This window comes from Dromaius novaehollandiae, chromosome 6, assembly GCF_036370855.1.
Source record: "Dromaius novaehollandiae isolate bDroNov1 chromosome 6, bDroNov1.hap1, whole genome shotgun sequence".
NCBI classification, from domain to species: Eukaryota; Metazoa; Chordata; class Aves; order Casuariiformes; family Dromaiidae; genus Dromaius; species Dromaius novaehollandiae.
This window is the reverse complement of record NC_088103.1, coordinates 28,639,736-28,659,043: the sequence shown is the minus strand read 5'-3', so window position 1 is coordinate 28,659,043 and position 19,308 is coordinate 28,639,736. Positions and strand designations below refer to the sequence as shown.

Genomic DNA, 19,308 nt, shown 5'->3' with positions numbered 1-19,308 from the left:
CAAAATATCAAGCTCTTAAAGAGAGTTTGTAGCAAAATTCAGCAGCGGTTTAGCTTAGCAGAAATATTTTCAATGTCTTTGTCACAATCTTTAATGAAAGCCAAGTGTTTTGTTAAAACACCTTCCCTATTATAAATGGCTGCTATTGCAGCTTTTCGGTCTATCTCTTGGGTGTTACTATGGAGGCCTAGACCTCTTTTGTTTGAACACATGCTCTTTCTGCCTGAGGGTGGCTATCATGGGCACATTCTGTCTCAGTGCATTTTAGCAGCTCTCCTGAAGTTTTAAAGTGTTTATCTTACACAGCTGAAAGTCTCCTCCTGTTTCATGAGCTCTGCACTGGAATGCAGTGGAAGAGACCCAGGGCCTGTGGCCACCCAGATTAGAGGTTTTTGTAATAAGGTCCCTATATGGTTTTGTTAGAGACTTCAGCTCTGTCTCTGCCTGTCTCTGCTCCTTGTTTGGGAGGCCAGTGGGAGGAGAAGAGCTGCAGGGGCTATATAGCGTCAGAGCTTTCGGATACACAGTGCACCATCCCAGAGCAGCTATCCCCAGCCAGGCGCTGTCAGGGTAAGTGGGACTGAACCAACAGCGACTGACAGATTTCTGGAAGACTTTTATTAAATACAGTCAAATGGAAGCTGTTCAGGAGGATGTACTGTTGTGCTGTACTCTGCTTATGCATTTCTTATTAGAGATGATTTGATTTTGAATTCAATTGCTTGTAATATCTATACTGCATTGTCTTTCTTTTCTTAGCACTTTTGAAAGGGAAATAAAGTTCTGCCTCATGAGTTTGCTGATTCTACCAACACTCAAGCAATAGTATAAAGACTGTGTAATGGCACCACTGGAATTATGGTTGCGTTTGTGTACAAATTAACCCATGTGACCCTGGGGCATTAGTTTTGGACGGAATGAGATTCTGCTTGGGGTGGATTTGCCTGCTGTGTAGTAGGGTTTTTTAGCAGGTTTGCTTCAATGCTATTAACTCAGTGTAAAGTGACATGTTTTAAGAAAGTGTTTTGGGGCATGTGGCTGTAAAAGAGCTGAGAAGTGTGCAAAATAGCAGTATCTAATATGATACAATGAGGTTGCCTGTGTATTTGTCCTTGTCTCTATGTGCATGAAACCACTGTCCTGCAAAAAGCCAAACATTTCTTTAAGGGACAGGTTACACACAGTATTTCTTGTGAGGCTGGAGTTCTTTCAACAGGTTGCTGTGGAGTTTGGTGGGGTGACTGGCTATCTTTAGATGGAAAACAAGTAGAAGTAAGAGGCTAAATACTGTATTAATTATTTGGGAGAAAAAATTACCTTTATTCCACAGTGCTGAGTGATATTTGCTGCTGTAGGATGTTACCATTGCATGCTATGGCAATCGTGGGCTGTAACTCACTGGTTGGCAGGAGAGCACCCTGTCTGAAATAATTCAGCTTTGATTTCTTCAACTTTTTGTGCTTTATTACTAAATATGGTTTTCATTTAGAGTTCACGAAGCTCAGAAATGTAGCCTTTCCTGCCCCTTCTTCTTCCCTCCCCCAAGTGATTTTTGGCATTGCATTAGCTGCATTGGTTTGAGCAAACCCCCTGACCTCGAACTCTGTTCCAAAAACAGACGGTTGAAAAGCCTTTTCCCTAATTAGGAAATGGTTTGTCTAAACCAGTCTGTTCATTCATGTTAGATAACAATTGTACTCCATTGAGTAAATGTTTGAATGTAAAGAACCTGTTTTCTCAAGAGTTTAGTAAATGGAAAAACTGCATCCTATTCTCCATTCCTAGTGAAAACAATAAAATACCTGGAGCACATCGGGTCAGGATTTCCCTGTCCGTGTCTTCCGTAAGCTATGCCCGTGCAGCCTGCAGAAGTTGAGCTGCAGCCGTGTCCCTGGGCTGCCTGGCTGTGGAGTGACGGAGTATCTCAAAAGGAGGATTTAGGAGAACTGTCCATGTTTCTTCCATCTGTCATAGAGGCTAAACAGCATTTTTGTGTTGCCTTCCTGATCAGCCAGGGCTTTCACTGACCCTGTACCCCTCTTCATCCTGCACTTCCAGCATTCCTGTGGCAGACGAGTTTAGTGACTGTGTGGAGTCAGCTGGATCTGTGGATCACAGCTGTCTCCTTTAGCTGTTAACACGTTGCAGTTTGCTGAACTCCGCGTGCAAGTCTAGGCTCAGAGCTAGTCAAGGGATTTCCCTACCACACTATAAACTGTGGGCAAATAGTTCTCAAGCCTTGGTATTCAGTGATCATTTCTATAACTGACTTTAATACAAACCCTTCGAAGCATTTTTATTACCCATGCTATTTTCTGTTGCCTGAGGAGGAAAACAGTTTTACTGAGTCAGGGAGCCAACATAAATTGCTTTGCCATTTTACAAATGCAGTTTATTAGCTGGTTTTAAATGGTGATGGAGCATATGCTATGGCCTGTTTTTAAAACACGTACTCCCCCAACTTGATTCTAAAGGCATGATCTTTTTTCTGAATAGCTAGAGGGAGGCTGGGAGAAGCTTTTTTTTTAAAAAAAAATTAGGAACATTTCTTCTCTTTTAAAAGGGGAAACATAAATGTAATTGGTCATCTTGACACAGTGGGTTAATATCTGTATCATTAAAATACCACTGGTACCTGACTAGTGTTTAATGTGGTTTGTCTTGCAGAAGCCCAAGACTGAATGGTGGAGGTGAAGTGCTCTTACCTTTAAAGGCTTTCCACAGGGGTCAGAATTCTGTCAGGGTGACAGAAAAGTGGGGAGTGTTGTGCTGAATCTGATGTAAAGGGATCTTTGTTTTTGCAGCTGTCAGTCCAGCATTCTTTTATTTCCCCTGCCCCAGCCATGGATTTTTTGACCAAATTTAGATAAACATTTGCTATTTAGATAACATTTGCTAATGGTCTGTCTGTCCATGCAGCAGGACTGGAAGTCTCCTTTGGAGTCTCCTTGAATAAGCTCTTGTGCATACAGCCCTCCTGCCAACATGGTCAAAAACTTTCGCACTTTCAAAAGGAAGTTTCTTCCTTCCTGTGCCCTCCCAGCCTTGTTCTTACCAAACCAGGGCCAAACCTCTGCTTGCTAATGCTGGTCCCTTTCGTACAGCAGTCTCTGTCTTCAGCAGTGGTTTTGGTACCTGAGTGTGTTCTTTTTATTCTTTTCCTGCTGTTTTCAAAGGGCTGTTTTCTCTCAGGAGGGCCTGAGGACATTGACGTAGAAGATGTGCGAGGAAGAGGACAGCACCGCCCTTGTTTGTGACAACGGGTCAGGGCTCTGCAAAGCCGGCTTTGCTGGGGATGATGCTCCAAGAGCGGTTTTCCCTTCCATTGTGGGTCGTCCCAGGCACCAGGTAATGAACTGGTTTGATTATTCCATATTGAGTTTCCAGAAGGCCTTGCTGCCCCATGCCCAGGTCTCCATCCCAGATCCACCCTCTCCTGTGTCTGGGGCTAGCCCAGCCCTGAGCAGTCTGCGTAACACAGCGTCTCCAGGCAAAAGGAGTCCAGCAGTGCACCCATCTGAGTCCAACCACGTCTCTTTCCTTGACGGCAGAATCCTATAATTCTTCTCTCCCTGCTATACCCTCTTCTCTCTGTCCTTAATTTAAGGTCACCTGGAGAATTTGTCAAGTAAAGCGAGTTTGAAAAACAAACAAACTCTACAGAGAAGTATCTAGAAATTTTGACTGCTGTAAAAGTTGGTGATAGATGATGTGGAGTGAATAAGGAAGGAAGGAGATTTTTTCAGTCAGCTTCCTGTTAACCTTCCTGACTTGATTCATTTAGCTGTTTCACAGATGAGCACCTGTCTAGGGTTGAGTTTCTATAGCTTCAAGGTTTGCAGTTGAGCCTATGATGCATTCCAGTCTGTTTTATTAGTTTACAAAATACTGGGATGTTAAGTATAGAGAGTTTTGAGTCAGATCATCATTAGCATGAACAAGAGCGGCTTGGCTAGGTCACAAAAATGAAATTGGCTGCTGGGTTTTAAGATCCGCCTAATTGCTTCTATGCCATCCAAGGACCTGGTGAAATGAAAACAGGTAAACTGGTTTTAATATGGGTGGCACTTATACACATAGGAAGTACATTTTAAGCTCTTCAGGGCAGGAGAAATGTATGTCTTTCAGTATAGGACCTAGGGCTGGAGGTCTAACTGAGGCCTCTGGGCATTACCATAATTAAAGAAATAATCAAATACCATTTTCTGTGTGAAATAATCAAATACCATTCAGTGTGAATGGTATTAAGTGTTCAAAAATAAGCCACACAGTCATGGTGGGAAAAAAATACTGCAGATTTCTTGAACTGCTCTTTCCTGACCACAAATCACAGGTGGCATTAGTCTCCTGACGAAAAGATCTTCCCATCATAAATTGCAAATCCAGGTTGCCTGTTTCCAAGACAGGACAGTTTAGAGAAGACAAGGTTTGGAGCATGTAATGACTAAATTTTGATAAGAGCATAATGCAGTCAAAGCATCGTAGTGTGCATTTATTTTTTCCAGTATTTCTAACTTCAACGTAGTAAGAGACAACAGCATATCCAAAGCCGTTTTTGACTTCTGGTCCATGGACCACTGCAGGATCCATGAAAATACCTAAAATGAAGCCTATACCAGTAGTTTTAAATTGCCTGTATCTCCAAGGGCAATGTTTTAGCATTCAAACATAAAACAAGATTAAAAAACACTGAAATTCAAGCTTTGGGAAATATAAAGTATATTTTGCTCACTCTTGACCATTAGATGGCACAACTTCGCTCTCCAGTTTAACTCCACTTTATGATACTTTAGCAGGCAGTTCATCCCTAAATAATAATGATCATTAAGACAACCCTATTGTTCTACATTATCTTGATGAATTTAACATTGTACTTGTGCTGCTTACTTAAACAGTAGTACAAACATGAACTCCAGAGGTTTAAGTTAACTAAAAATTTAATTTTGGAAATTGAAGAACAATGAGTAATTCTGCAGTCATTAGCTTTCATAAAGTATTTTGTAACTACTGTCATTGGCAATTGGGGTTATCTGACAGCTAATGTTCTAAATACTTTGTTCTAACTACTTTGTTACACCTTTCCTTGAGAGACTAACTCCTTTTGTGTCATTTTGTAGGGTGTGATGGTTGGCATGGGTCAAAAAGACAGCTACGTAGGCGATGAGGCTCAAAGCAAGAGAGGAATCCTGACCTTGAAATACCCCATAGAACACGGCATCATTACAAACTGGGATGACATGGAGAAGGTATTTCAGAATTGAAAAAATGATGTGTATCACTGGTAGGCCTACTTGAACCTAATGTTGACAGGTTACTCAGTAAATTGTAGATCAAAGTGTTGTGCTATCAAGTGTAGGTTAGTCAGAAGCTTTTAGCAACTGAAGCCAGACTAGCAAAGGTTAATATGCATCTAAAGCTAAAGTATCGCTAGGGATACATCAAATTGTTGTTAGGAGTTTTCTTCCTCCAGTCTGAGCTACACATCTTTGCTAACTATTGTAAAGCAAAAAATAGCAATATCCTCAATTTGCTAGTGAGGAAATGGAATTGAAGAAAGTATCTCTGTTCTTGCAAAACTCTGTATGTACATACATACAAAACACGTATGTAATTCTGATATGAAAGGCACTGCTTACAGATGTGCATTTTAATGTTTGAAAGATTAGCAAAACTGAGATGAAATGAATCCATTTCAGAGATAGTATTTGGATGAAAGGCATCCAGAGCCATGTGTTTTGTGATAGGCTGTACTGTTGAAATAAATAAGGTGGTATCTCTATTTTATGTTGTGCTGTGGAGCTAGAGCTATGCAGAGTGTCAGGACAGCAGAACACACTGCAGAAGAGTGTGGAGCCACATAGGACTTGCTGATTCTCATAGCACCATAGGCTTTATTGGGGAAGATTGGAAAATCTTTCAGAGATGTAACCAACAAAGTACTCCATAATCACCACCAGCTTGAAAGGAAGCTTAACAAACCTGTTTTGGTATTTAGAAACTCTGTTACAGTTTACTTCTTACTGGTGTGTTAACTTCCTCGTTGCAGCCCACTTGGCCTTATATTTAATGGCTGATAAGAATATGAGTTAGCCATGAGGAGGTGATAAACACATGTTGACTTTTAGCCCCACAAAACATTTGCTTTCATTTCTTATTATGAATTCTTGGGCTGACCTCTACAAACCAAAAGAAGAAACTGTCTTCAAGAGACCCCTTATCTATTGAACTCTACTGCAGGGGTCCTTGTATGTTCTAGAATAAACATCTTTTAAGGGATGCTGGGAAGCTATTTCACTTCCAGTCAGTATTGATACTGCTTCTTGAGAGTTTGTTTAAAAGATGGAAAGAAAAATGCGTTTGTACACTTGGGTCCTAATGCCATTGGCTCATGGATTTTACTTTTTTGACTTGAAATAAGACAGTTCCCTTGATTTATGTAAATCAGCAGAAAGCCAGAATGGAGCAAAGGAATCCAAACAGAAGCAAGATCCACATTTTCGTATTATATTTGAAGAGCAATGTAGAGTGAAATAGCCTTGCTGCAATCAAATCTCTCCTGCTCTGTCTCTTCTACTGTAAGAATAGCATATTTATTTTCATTAACCTGTGTGTCTTTTTAAAAGTAATATATTACTAGCAGTAAAACCTGAGGACAGTGATTTTCTTTTTCTAGTCACTTTGGTAATTTCTATGAAGGCAGTAACACCAACTGCATGTGAAACATCAGTAACCTCTCTCTAGTAGGCAGTCAGAGTGCTGGAGCGCAATAGCTGGCTGGAAGTGATTTTGAGCTGTTGGTGATAGTGTTTCTTTCCTTTGGCTTCTCCCATTGTCCTCAGATCTGGCATCACTCTTTCTATAATGAGCTCCGTGTTGCACCTGAAGAACATCCGACTCTGCTGACAGAAGCGCCGCTGAATCCCAAAGCCAATCGAGAGAAAATGACACAGGTAAGCTCATACTACGGAGTAATTCCAATTTTGTGAACTCAGCAGGATGTGAACTTGATCATTACAGTTAGTCATGCCAGCTTGACTCTCCAGTTGTCTACATCACTGAGTTAGGGAAGGTGGAATAGCATATAGTGACCATCTGTCAAATTTGCACACTCTTTCTGAATCATTTTGAATGTGAGGACTTAGGTCTGTCCAAGCTGTTATCTTGATCCTTTTTAAGGCCCAGGCCTATTACAGAATTATCTTTAATGTGTGCATGTGTCTATATTCATAAACCATAGTTCCAGGCCAGATACAGAGAGATGCCTGAAAGAACAAATATTTTTAGATGTGTTTTTCCTTCCTTGCTATTACTGGCCATCAAGAAATATGAAAATCTTGTCTTTTCGCTCTCTTTCAGTATATTGCTTCAACTAAACTACAAACCCTATTGTTAGGTAACTTTTTTAACTGTGTTTCAGATCATGTTTGAGACTTTCAATGTACCAGCCATGTACGTAGCTATTCAAGCTGTTCTGTCCCTCTACGCTTCTGGACGTACCACAGGTAGGCTTCTGGGGAAGGCGGCACAGGCACTCTAAATAACTAAGTGTGCTCCTGTGCATCTGAGAATGAACGATTTGCGTTATCTTCTCAAAGGGATTGTGCTTGACTCTGGGGATGGTGTCACCCACAACGTGCCAATTTATGAAGGCTATGCCTTGCCGCATGCCATCATGCGTCTGGATCTGGCTGGCCGTGATCTGACAGACTACCTCATGAAAATCCTGACGGAACGTGGCTATTCCTTTGTGACCACTGGTAAGGACATAGTGCAAACTGAGGAGGAGAGTTATTTTAATGTGTAATGTTTCTAATAGCGTTAGAAGGAATAGCAGTGGTTCTACAGTTGCTTAGAAACAAGAAAGTCCTCACTGAATGCCAAGCTAAAAACTGAATCCTCTCAACAGCGGAACGTGAAATTGTCCGTGACATCAAGGAGAAGCTGTGTTACGTGGCTCTGGACTTTGAAAATGAGATGGCCACTGCTGCCTCATCCTCCTCTCTGGAAAAAAGCTATGAGCTTCCTGATGGTCAGGTGATCACTATTGGAAACGAACGCTTCCGCTGCCCAGAGACCCTCTTCCAGCCATCTTTCATTGGTAGGTTGAATGATTGTTCTGCCTTGGTAAACTGCACATAAATATCAAATTCCTCGTTCCTTTTGATTCCTTCCCATTGCTAGTTCACTTAGACTTATACAAGAGTATGTCCTAGGGCCCATTACAAAATAATATTTTAGAACAGCACTATTAATATGGTGGGAGGAACTTCATGTCAAACAGTAAGGCAAAATGCTTTCCCAAAATAAACCCTGAATGTTTATTCCTTGCTTCTGGCTTTGGGCCCATGCCATTTTGTATGTTATGTAGTTGGCTACCCTGAGAAGTGTGGCTGCAGAGCCGCTTCTAAACAGTGGAGGACTGTAGTTTGAATGTGCTTTTGGGGGGCAGGGGAGCACTACTTTTATTCTTCCAAAGGACTGCTGGGAATCCTGAATCCACGGTGCTTCATGTTTACAGAGCAAAGCCAACTTAATGCCATGCTAATCAACAGTGTTGAAGGCAGGCTTGCAATGAGGTCACACAGGAATCCAGTGTAGGTTCTGCCAATGGGCAGAATTTCAGCTCAGAAATAGATAAAGTAGTTGCATACTTAGAGGTATTAGGACATATTTTGACTGTTCTGTCTCTGAGCTGGCTCAATTAAAAAAAAATAAAGAAAACAAATTATTCCAGAACCATATAAGGAATTCTTAGGCCATTTGAGGTTGTCTGCAAGAGCCTACTGGAAACTCAACTATTCCACACCCCAGCTTTCTTTTTATGGAGGAGTTACGTGTAAGTAAGGAGGGGAAGAAGACTGTATCCCAGGGTACTCCTAAGTAAATAGCGTGGGCAGTTGCAGAATGACTTTCCAGATTTCCACAGCAACTGAAGACTGGCATCTCCCAGAGGGACACTTTACTTCATGTTGGTAGTTCTATGTTAACAATTTTGAATCTCTGTATTGAGTTGCTTCCTAAGTGTTCTGCTGTAACTTCCCCAGGCATGGAGTCTGCTGGCATTCATGAAACTACTTACAACAGCATCATGAAATGTGACATAGATATCAGAAAGGATCTTTATGCCAACAATGTGCTGTCTGGAGGCACTACAATGTACCCAGGCATTGCTGACCGGATGCAGAAGGAAATAACTGCTCTTGCTCCCAGCACTATGAAGATCAAGGTACAGTGCAATTATTTGTAGACTATATTTGAGCTAGCATGTACAAAGTTGTCAAAAATCTAATGAAAAATGGCAACTTATCAAATTGCTTTGTAGATATTTTTAATTGTCAGTATATGTTCTTGCAAATAATCACCCCAAGTAACTCTGCTAGTAAAAGAAAGGCTTCTCCTCATTTCCTCATTCATGCTGAATTGTGCAAAACTGCCCTAACAAGGACTATGGATAGTGTGGAAACAGAAGTGTAAATTTTCCCCTGGGGCTTCAGTAAGCTTCTTCAGCCCTTTTAGGCTGAAGTATGGAGATGAGAGGAAATGCTCGTTTTGTCCTTGGCCTACAGGATCAGAAGAGAGCGAGCCTCTGATAAGTCAGTCTTTCTGCTGCCTCAAACTCCCCTTCCTTGCTTTGCAAACACTTTATTTGCTATACCAATAAGAGTATTGCATAGGCCACTTATTTTTCCAAGATCTCCTGGCTATCATTATGTGTTTCCAGACTAATAAGCTCCCCTTTTCTAACTTCCAGTCGTGAATACGCAAATGCACTACTCTTGCTGGGTAGGCTGAGTCAGAGAAATTGAGAGTTTAAGTCACAGACTCAATTATAAACTTTCTAACTTTACAGTTAGCCATTGCTGCAAGCAATAATACAAGGGATGACACTAGCATACAGATACAGTGTTTCCATTAACATCAAATACAATTGCTTTAGTAATTTTGTTTAACAAATGTATTTTATTCACAGTGGAAGGTTGTATTTGATTCCTTTGTTTCTTAAACAGATTATTGCTCCTCCTGAACGTAAATACTCCGTTTGGATTGGAGGTTCTATTCTTGCTTCCCTGTCTACTTTCCAGCAGATGTGGATCAGCAAACAGGAATATGATGAAGCAGGCCCATCCATTGTTCACCGCAAATGCTTTTAAATTCTTTTATATCTCTCTTTAGTGTATTATGGTGAATGTATTCAGGAAAATACATTCTTATAACTTCATTCCATAAATCCTTCATCATAATGACTCTGAGTAATTGGATACTGTGTATTTTTTTGGAATAAATTTTAAATATGCTACAAAATTGCTGCTCCTATTTTACAAAAGAGACAGGCATTTGTGGAGACACCATTACAACTGGTTTAAAGCTCCATCTCGTGGCATGAATTTATTACTACACTATGCTGGGCTTAATAGAAAAGTGGTACGTTTTGTTCAATGACATGAATGTTAGAAAGCACTCAGCTATCAGGCTCCACGTTACCGGTGTCTAGTTTCAGTAAACATTCATGTCTGAAAATAGACCCAATCTTGATTCTTCCAAAGTTCTGGGCAGCATCAAAGGCACAGAGCATCTGACTGATAGGAAGATGAGCGCAGGCACCCTGCTTTGCACCTGGTCTATCCAGAAATAATTATCTAGCCACATCACTTCTTAATTCACAGCTGTCACGCTGGAAAAGCCAATTCTTTTAGTGTAAGTGTGGCCCAGAGGTGTATGATACATACTACAGCAATTCCATGCTTCCTCTTTAAAGAAACTAAACCTGCTCCTTGGTGGGAGGGCATGACCAAGCTCTGCCATTAGAATTAGACTGAGCACATGACTTTGTCATATGCCCTCAGGGTGAGTGCAGACCTACTATTTTTGTGTTGTGACTTCTGGCAAGGCCTAAAGCATAATTAAGCTGGCTTAATATATTTTCTCTTTTGAACTGTTTTTTGGATAATGTAATCAAAGCAGATAAAATGACTCTAGACAATTTTCTTTTTCTGTGATTTTCTGATTCCATTTATTGTCTTAAACACATTGAAACTGATGCTAAACTAGAAATACATGTATAGAAGCTGAAGCCAGTATTACTGTCTTAAAAGTGTATATAAATAAAGAATTCACTGAGACAGGCCTGGAAAAAGTCAGTTCTAAGAAAATTGCTACAATCTATATTCATTAGAATTCAAGAACCAGGCTACTATTTATTTTTGGTACCCAGTTTCCTTGCCTCAAACCTAACAGTTTACCTCACTTGCCTGTTCCTCCTTATCCTTCAGACTGTAAGGTCTTTGCAACAGCACCTCTTACCATGTCTGCTTAACTCCTGGGTTCCAGATCTTGTCCAACTTCTGAGGGTTAGTATATGTTCCAAACTTCTTCATACTAACCTTATTCTTTCAAGTACAGGTCATTTAGGTTCTCAGAGCAGATTCTGAATAAAGTCTTGTAAGAGAATATTACTTTGTATGCTTCGTCCTTCTAACTCTAGAAAGATCTTTTAATCTAACTCTAGATAGAGCTGGGGAGTCCCTTTCAGGAGCAGAACTTGATTTCAAGTAGGAGTTTCTACTAGAGGGTTGCTGCAGAAGACACATTCCTCCAAGGGAGTCCAATGCATCTCTGTTATTCCAGGATGTGATGGGGAGTCAGCTCTCAGGTAAAGGACTTGTGTTTTCCTAAGTGATTTCTGTTTAATGACATAAGAGAAACCAGAACTATACAAATATGGAATGGGGGGGGGGGCAGGGTGGGGGCAGGAGAAGGACAAATCACCCAAGCCAACTTACTTGCCACTAGTACCTATAATGTAAATGCACTGAAGCAGTTAGAGAGGTATGTAGCTGGTAGTCAGGAAAAGCCAAACGCTGTTAAAAACCTGTATTTCTCAGAAGACAATTAATGCCAACAGTGACAAAAGAAGCATTACTTCAACAGCATTACAGTTGTTTGAAGTTCATTTTATTGTTGTGTTGTATTATTGAGATACATTTACAGTTTCAGGGTTAATGTCACTGAACTCCATCTTGACAGAGCAACAAAGTAACTCCAAAATGGTCAAGACCAATAAATATCAAACCATTCAATCTAAAATGTATAAATATAAAAGTCATTTCTGAAAACGTAGGAAAACTGGAAGCCATTTTTCTGTTTTGGCCATTTGCTTAGTAGTATCGCTATTGTCCATCCTTATCACCTCAGATCCAGCACAATTATCTTTATGTCTTTCCCGACCACATGGGTACATGGCTGTAGAAGAAGTCAACTCATTACTCACAGAAATCAGTTTGTGTAAAACAGCAGATGTGGGCTACTCTTTCCTTGTAATTTTCTGAGCCTACTTAACATTATGCCTATATATCCAACTGTGATTGTACCTATCACTGTGCCTGCTAATAGGCAAACTTATCTTCACAAGTGTAGATTGCTAAACAGGGCAAGGACTACAACATGCAATCAGACATAGATTTCTAAAAAGGCTATTGCTTAGTGCTTGGCCTGTAAAACATATTATAGTTCTGTGTTGTCCTTTATGAATCACAGCCTGGTATACTTGAAATGGAGGGGGAAAAGGCAGTGTGCTGCAATAGAACAGGTGCATGGGTGACAGCAGCAAGACAAGCTTGAAGTCTGTTCACTTCCTGCAGTAGCTTCAGATGTTTCTGCTCAAATGATGAATTTTTAAGCTATTACTTAGTCATGACTGTGTCTAAAGACACTAACTAGTCCTAAATGCTTGTGTTGGGGCTGTGGGAAAGAGCTTTTATTGTAAGTCAGATGGATGCAAATTAGGGTTGTTCTGCTGGTCAGTACTATTTCATATTATCGCATCCGATATTTTCCCTCCAGGAAATAAGGAAATAAAAATCTTACTGTTCTTGTTGGAAGATCAATCTGTTTTGGGGACCATACTTGAAAGGAAATTTGTGTTTGGTATGCGATACCAGCAGTATGCCTAATGTCTGTAAATGAGTTCAAGTGGCCAGTGATTTCACTTATGAACTCAAGTTGGTAGAGGGCCACTGAGAAGAGCTAACCTGGAACAAAAGCCTTAAAATTTTTCAGACCTGGACTACCTTCTCTATAGCCATAGAGTCAATGATAAAAGAACAAAACAAACAAAAAACTGAAACTCTTCTCCTTTTTGAGGATTAATGCTGACGTTCTAAGAGTTGTACCACAAAAAAGTAATTTCTAATGTCTTCTTTCAGTATTATTTCTCTGCATTTGATTATTTAATTTTGAGCTGTAGGTATGAGCTGGTCTGTATTTGAACTGAGCCCCATTTAAAAAAAAAGTCTTAATTATTCCAAGGTAAAAAGATCGTTGTCTTTCGGAAAACAATGACATTTCAAGTAATTATGAATGACTACTGTTCAGGCATACAAATAGCATACTAGGCTCTTATAACACCAAAGAATTTTGTACTTCTTGAGAAAAGCTTCTGAGAAGCTGGGGGAAAATTACAGATAATGAAGGAAATGGGGCTTAATCTATTCATAGCTGCACTTTGCAGCATCTGGCCTGTTCTGTTGAGACACTGTAGCTGGGGAGATGAACTGAATTCTTTGTTTAAAAACTGAAGAGCTCAAGAACAACTCCTGTTTGAATCTGTGGCTTTTGCTTCTGTTGAAAGCAAGAAGTAGTGGCTGATTGATAGAAACTGCCATTCAGATTGTTCCTAACCAGAGGCAGCTACTAATAAAAGTAATTTCATGACAGCTATTGACTTTTAAGTAGACTTCTGAGAGGTCCACCTTTCAGTGAAGAAAAGGTAATGAATTACATTATTCTAAGATGGGAAAAAAGCATAAGGAAACGTAGTCTGAATCAGTTATAATTTCTGTTTGAATAGTAAAAAACATGTATTATATACTTACATTAAATAACCTAGGCTCCTTTGTATGTGGATGGAATCCCTTCTTTTTACAAGCAGAAACTTCAAGCATGCCAGTGTTAGTAAGTCTGAAGATACCAGTGCTGGAAGTAAAAGATGAAACTACTGTTAAGTACTGGCCTTGTAAGAGAAGTCCAGTGTTTCACATACAAATTGCTTGGCTCAACAGAAGGACAAGATGATACTCAATAACCTCTGATTCACAGGAGATAAGGCTGAGTCAGATTCTTATGATATTTGAAATTAAATGGAGTTTTAGTCCTGTAAAAGGAGAGGTGGCAAAGGGAAGGGGGGGGAGGAGGGGAGTACTGGTGCTATTCCTGTTAGGCAGGGCAGCCCCACTAAGGGAAGAGGCCAGTTCATACAGGAACAGATTCAGAGCAGGAACTTGGCTGGTCTGGATTGCATTTCCCTCACTGAACTCTATACAGGGACAGCTTAACGAGAACAGCCTTTAAGCTTAGCTGTATAAATGACTACAGAGAATACATTTCCCCACAGCTTTTTAGGTACTGAACCTAGATAATCAAATAATTCAAAGCAGAAGAAAATATAATCATGCATATGCATGATTAACACTTGGAGTATTTAGTAAGTTAAAACAACTACCCTTCTTTTGTAAAGAACATTGACTCACTGTGCTTAACCTGAGGTAGGAAACAGACTATCAGAAATACTACTGAAGGGCTGGGCTGTAGACATTTAGTCTATACTCAGATAAAGAGTCTCCATGAAGTCAAGATCATTGCTCAGGTGAAGTGGGGTAAGAAATTGAGAAGACAGAGCATGAAGCTTTTGTTATCTTCTTTCTTATTTACATATACTTTGGATCTTGCTGAGGCCAGCTATAACAGAAGTAAGCAAGGAGCTCTTCAGCCATCTGTGAAGGCTGCTTTGGCACACAGTATTGCTGTGCATCCTACAGGTGGAGGAACAGAATTCCACCTCCATCCTGCCAACAAATGTGTTGCCCCTCTGTTGTGCAACAAATAGGCTCCACAGTTGGTAATTTGTAGCACAGTCACAGCTGGCAGCACAATCTGATCAGACTCTGTAGTCCCACCAGCAATATTTCTGCTGCATTGCTGCAGAATTCTGTTCATCAGAATTCTGCATGAACAGAAACAGCCTGACACTTTTCTTCTCTTTCCAAGAAATGGATATACCTTATTGCTTTTTCTGGGTAAATGCAACTTCTAAGCAAATCTGCTTATAAAATGATACTACTGTTGATCACACACCTATTTCATTTACTTTGGTCACATTAAATTATGCTTATTTTTGCCCCCCCCCCAAAAAAAAAAAAAAAAAAAAAGAGTTAATACCTAATGATTACAGAGCAAAACATGATCAATAAATGTTACAGACAGGAGTAATAGGTTACAGCTGGTTACAGGATAGCAGCAGAAGCTATTGAGACATCTACAAGACTTCTACAAGACTTCCAGAGTTTTTAAAATGTAGGGGGACATTGCTGCTCAGGATTATTAACCCTAGCATTTGTGCACTAGCCACTCAAGCTGTATTTACAACTCTGCTACCTGAATGACCCATACAAAAAGTTCAAATGGGATCCATGAAGTCATCTATAGGAGCAGATGGCCAGTAAGAAAGGCTGAAGAAATGCACAGTACTAAATAACAGCCCTAGGAGTTTGAAATGCCAAGCACAGAAAAGGCTATACGCTTTCACAGTAGTTGTTGTGCAGTTCCAGGTTTTAACTAGCTACTTACTGCTTGTATTTTATGAAATATAAAATATGACCTTAAGTGTAAGCTTTGTCCCTTCACTCCCCATTTGCAATTTTCGTATCACCCTAGACAAATATCTCCAAACCCTTCCACTTCCTTCATCAGAGAGAATAAAGATAGGTCTCGGGCAGGCCATTGACAATAAGGCCTACAGGAAAGCATCCTCTATTGTTACTACTGGATTGAGCAGAGTATAAAAACACATACAATGTAAAACCTGGAGCTGGGAGGGGAGGAGGGGAGAGAAACTAGAAATGATACTGTGCATACAGACTCACTGGAATGTAAGTCTAAACAACGTAAAGAGAACAAACTCACAATACACCCATTCCCATCCTTCATCCCAGTTTGTATTTGATCAAGTTTTAAGATAAGGAGCAGAGAAAAATATCTAAACGTTACTTAGAAAAATCAGAACTCACTCATTATGTTTTGGTGAACAAACAATTGCAATGGCCTCTGGTAACATTAGCTGATAAGAACAATGAGTATGAAGATCAACACTGGATAAGAATGCAGTTTGTGTTGGATGTGTCTACAAAAAGAAAGGGAAATCTCTACATGGTGAATTATATCTAACAAATCACGTTTGACATACATTCCAGAAAAAACAATAATTTGTAGCAACTCAAAGTATCAGTAATTCCCCCAGATTGGGCTCTTAACTTCCCAGATTATCCCAGGTTCTACATTGTCAGGGTAGCTTTTCAATGTGAGGTTCATGGAGACACGTTCACAATCAGATGTGCAAGCAATTTTCTGATCATGGGGAAAAAGAAAGCAGAACAAAGCAGCACAGGACAAAGGGAAATGACCTGATTGGCCAAAATCCCTAAGAGTGAAATCCCACTCCATGTAATTAACATAAAGTTTAAACAACACAATACCTCCCCCAAATTAAATTTTGAACATGGAAGAAAATAAATGGCATTAGAAAGTAAAAAAAAAAAAAAATACCCTTAAATAGACATAAACAGAAGTTGTACTAGCAAAACCATTCTCATTTTGTCAACCAGATGCCTCACAACTTCACTGATTAATAAATACTTATTATCTATGATGAACATTAATGCTCAGTTACATCACAATGATTAGAATTGTGAGCAAATTCACTTGGATCATACAAGTTATTCCTTTAGTTTGCTATTTCCAGGGCTGGTTTCATATAGCATGCAGAGCCAAAACAGGAAAAGCCAGAACCTATGAGGCATACGTACATGGATCCATCCCAAAGTAAGGAGATCATACTGATCCTGAACACCAAATAATTCTTCCACATTCTCCATGTCGCAGTAGTCTGGTCCTGCAGACTGCTTTGGCACTATTACATGGGTAATAGTAAATTGATTGTGTGTCTGTAAAATAAACATTGAGATGATGACTTAGAGTAGAACAAATGAACTAATAAATAAATGCTGAATGGGAATCTGAAACATGTCAGCCTCAGCTATATTCACTTACGACACCTGAATGTACACCTTAGTGTTTTATTGTGAAAATGCATTGGGCAGTATTAGTAACAACAGAAGGTTGTTGTATTTGAAATGTTTGCAGAGACCACTGTCAAAAACATGTACTTTAAAAAATTTAACACACAGCTATTTGAGAATACTATAATTATTTTTGTGAAACCTGGAACATTACTACTCTTGCTATTCTTTGCCTTTATATGACTCAACTGCACTTGGATATTGACTTTAAAATTCTTTGTATGCCAGCATCGGCATGACATTTCTCCCTGCTCTGAAAAGACATTAACCATTATCTAGGTCAAAGGAAAAAAACAGCCTGTAAATCAATGCTACAGCTTGACAGGGGGGGTTTCTTCTCCTTTTTGTTGTTCTGAATTTGATGACCCCAGCAGCCAAGCAGCAGGCCACAGTTCTATATCTGAAGTGAATGTTATGAGGTTAATCATATTAAACTTAGTTTAGATCTGCTTTTGCTGTAAAATCAGTGCATTACCAGAAAATACACTGCTCTTAAAAATGCCTTCCCGATAAAAATGTGAAGGTTGAACTGTACCAGTTTTCCACAGAGAATTCCACATGTCTCTATTCCTCTTACTGTATTTGTCTCTGCTAGCAGCAGAAATTTGTGACAGAGATCCCTGGGTAAAATTACACCTCTGAGTGCTTCGGCCAATTGAGCTAACACACACACACAGGGGAAAAAAAAAGAGAGAGAGAGAGAGAGAGAGATTGATTTGTAATTTACACAGTGAATTTCTCAAATGTACCTAGTTACATGCAATTATTAAAAAGGAGAGAATTATACTTATCCCATAACAGATTTCTAATGAGACTAAAAATAATCTTTCAAAGTGTAAGCACTTTGTGTTAAATGGGGGTCACCAACCCATGAAAGACACCAGCTAACTTGCCTTTGAGGTGACAGTGAACTGACACCATTTTCCAGGCCAAGGTTTTCCAAAAGAGCTCTCCAAATGAACCCCTGCAGATTCTGCTTCTCCTCCCTTGAAGTTTATGGCAAGATTCAGACTCCATAGGAGGAGTGAGGCTCGATCTCCAGATCCATCTATTGGCATTCAACTGGAAATGTGAAACTGTTTGGAACTATATGGAACTGTTGTGTGTACATTAACCTGTTCATTCTTATTTCACTATGGGCACCCTCACATTGAATAAGTACATATGCATATGCAATGTGCGTGTTGCTATAAGCAGCAAAGAAGCAGATAAAATAAAAAATAACAGATCTATGCACTTACTCTGAACAGCACTTAAAGCAGCTGCTGGCGTTAGAGCCCGGTTTACTGGAGGTGAATGTCCAGTACAGCCCAATGTGGCACTCTTCTCTTTTTTCTCAAGCAATGTGTTAGATAAAGAACTGTTCTCAGATGCAGAAATACAAGATAGCATACTTCCATCTATCTGTTCGGACATAACCATGTTCTCTTTAATCTTCTGATCTCGAGCTAGTTCTTGCTTCTTAAGTTGATCCTCGAAGAACTGAAACTGTTCTGATTCAAGCTGCTGTTGCCGCATATGTGCAATTCGTTTCTTCTCTGCCTCTATTAGCCTTTGCTGCTCTAATTTCTTCAGAAATTCAGCCTCACATTTGTTCTGAAACATATGCAAAGTAATTAGATTCTCAGAACAACAATAAAAAATACTACTACTACAAAAGAAAGGGAAAGTAAGCAATCTAATTGCTAATAAGACCACCAAATCCTGTCATTAAACTTTAAAAGCCTTTGGACCTGTAAGCTGAACTGCCAGACATGGCTATATCCACAAAAGTAGCCTGACATGGATAAAATACTGTAGGTATGGAATTCCTAACACAAAGCTTTCAGTACACATACCTGTGATGCTTTGTGTTTTTCCTTCAGCAGTGATAACACTTGACTCATTTACCTTTTATAATAAAGTGTTACAAAACAAGTGTTTTCAGAATAGTAGTGGTAAGGAGATGAGACAGAAGTGTAAGTCCTTACAAATTTGAATGTAACGAGATCCATGAGCATATTGGTTTTCTGGAGAGATTTCATAACCCACTTTGTTACGTGTTGCTTGGTTTTGCTACTTGTTGCTGCTGTTTCGGTTGTTTGTTTGGTTGACTTTCTCCTGCCACCTTTCTTCCTTTAGGTCAGTTTAACTTTCCTTGTGTTGCTCCCTGTACTGAAAGAGGCTTAATCTGGCTCTG

At 39.7% G+C, this 19,308-nt stretch overlaps 2 protein-coding genes across 3 annotated transcripts in view; one reads left to right on the top strand and one right to left on the bottom strand.

The window, feature by feature from the left end:
* Nucleotides 1–2,362: 2,362 nt before the first annotated feature.
* The window catches only part of STAMBPL1 (STAM binding protein like 1), a 33,303-nt gene continuing 16,357 nt past the window's right edge, over nt 2,363–19,308 (bottom strand). The window contains exons 6-11 of one of the 2 annotated variants that reach the window (XM_026094176.2): nt 18,371–18,725; nt 17,665–17,789; nt 16,857–16,994; nt 16,062–16,174; nt 13,872–13,971; nt 2,363–4,023 (exon numbers count right to left, since the gene is read on the bottom strand). In XM_026094176.2, the coding sequence (XP_025949961.2) occupies nt 3,997–4,023; nt 13,872–13,971; nt 16,062–16,174; nt 16,857–16,994; nt 17,665–17,789; nt 18,371–18,725 (858 nt within the window). In that variant the 3' untranslated portion in view covers nt 2,363–3,996. Of the gene's footprint in view, nt 4,024–11,930; nt 12,241–13,871; nt 13,972–16,061; nt 16,175–16,856; nt 16,995–17,664; nt 17,790–18,370; nt 18,726–19,308 lie in introns of those variants that run through there. The other variant, XM_026094175.2, reaches the window with a different exon arrangement.
* ACTA2 (actin alpha 2, smooth muscle) lies at nt 3,206–11,448 on the top strand. Its single transcript, XM_026094179.2, has 8 exons — nt 3,206–3,348; nt 5,118–5,246; nt 6,840–6,950; nt 7,418–7,502; nt 7,596–7,757; nt 7,907–8,098; nt 9,045–9,226; nt 10,008–11,448. Exons 1-8 carry the CDS (start codon nt 3,220–3,222, stop codon nt 10,149–10,151), a joined length of 1,134 nt encoding a protein of 377 aa, XP_025949964.1. The 5' UTR covers nt 3,206–3,219; the 3' UTR covers nt 10,152–11,448.

Excerpts from the sequence above, each read along its gene's own strand:
- ACTA2 (XM_026094179.2), top strand. The coding sequence starts at position 3,220 with ATGTGCGAGGAAGAGGACAGCACCGCCCTTGTTTGTGACAACGGGTCA. Across the intron at positions 5,247-6,839 it reads ACTGGGATGACATGGAGAAG|ATCTGGCATCACTCTTTCTA; the intron begins GTATTTCAGAAT and ends CATTGTCCTCAG. Across the intron at positions 6,951-7,417 it reads ATCGAGAGAAAATGACACAG|ATCATGTTTGAGACTTTCAA; the intron begins GTAAGCTCATAC and ends ACTGTGTTTCAG.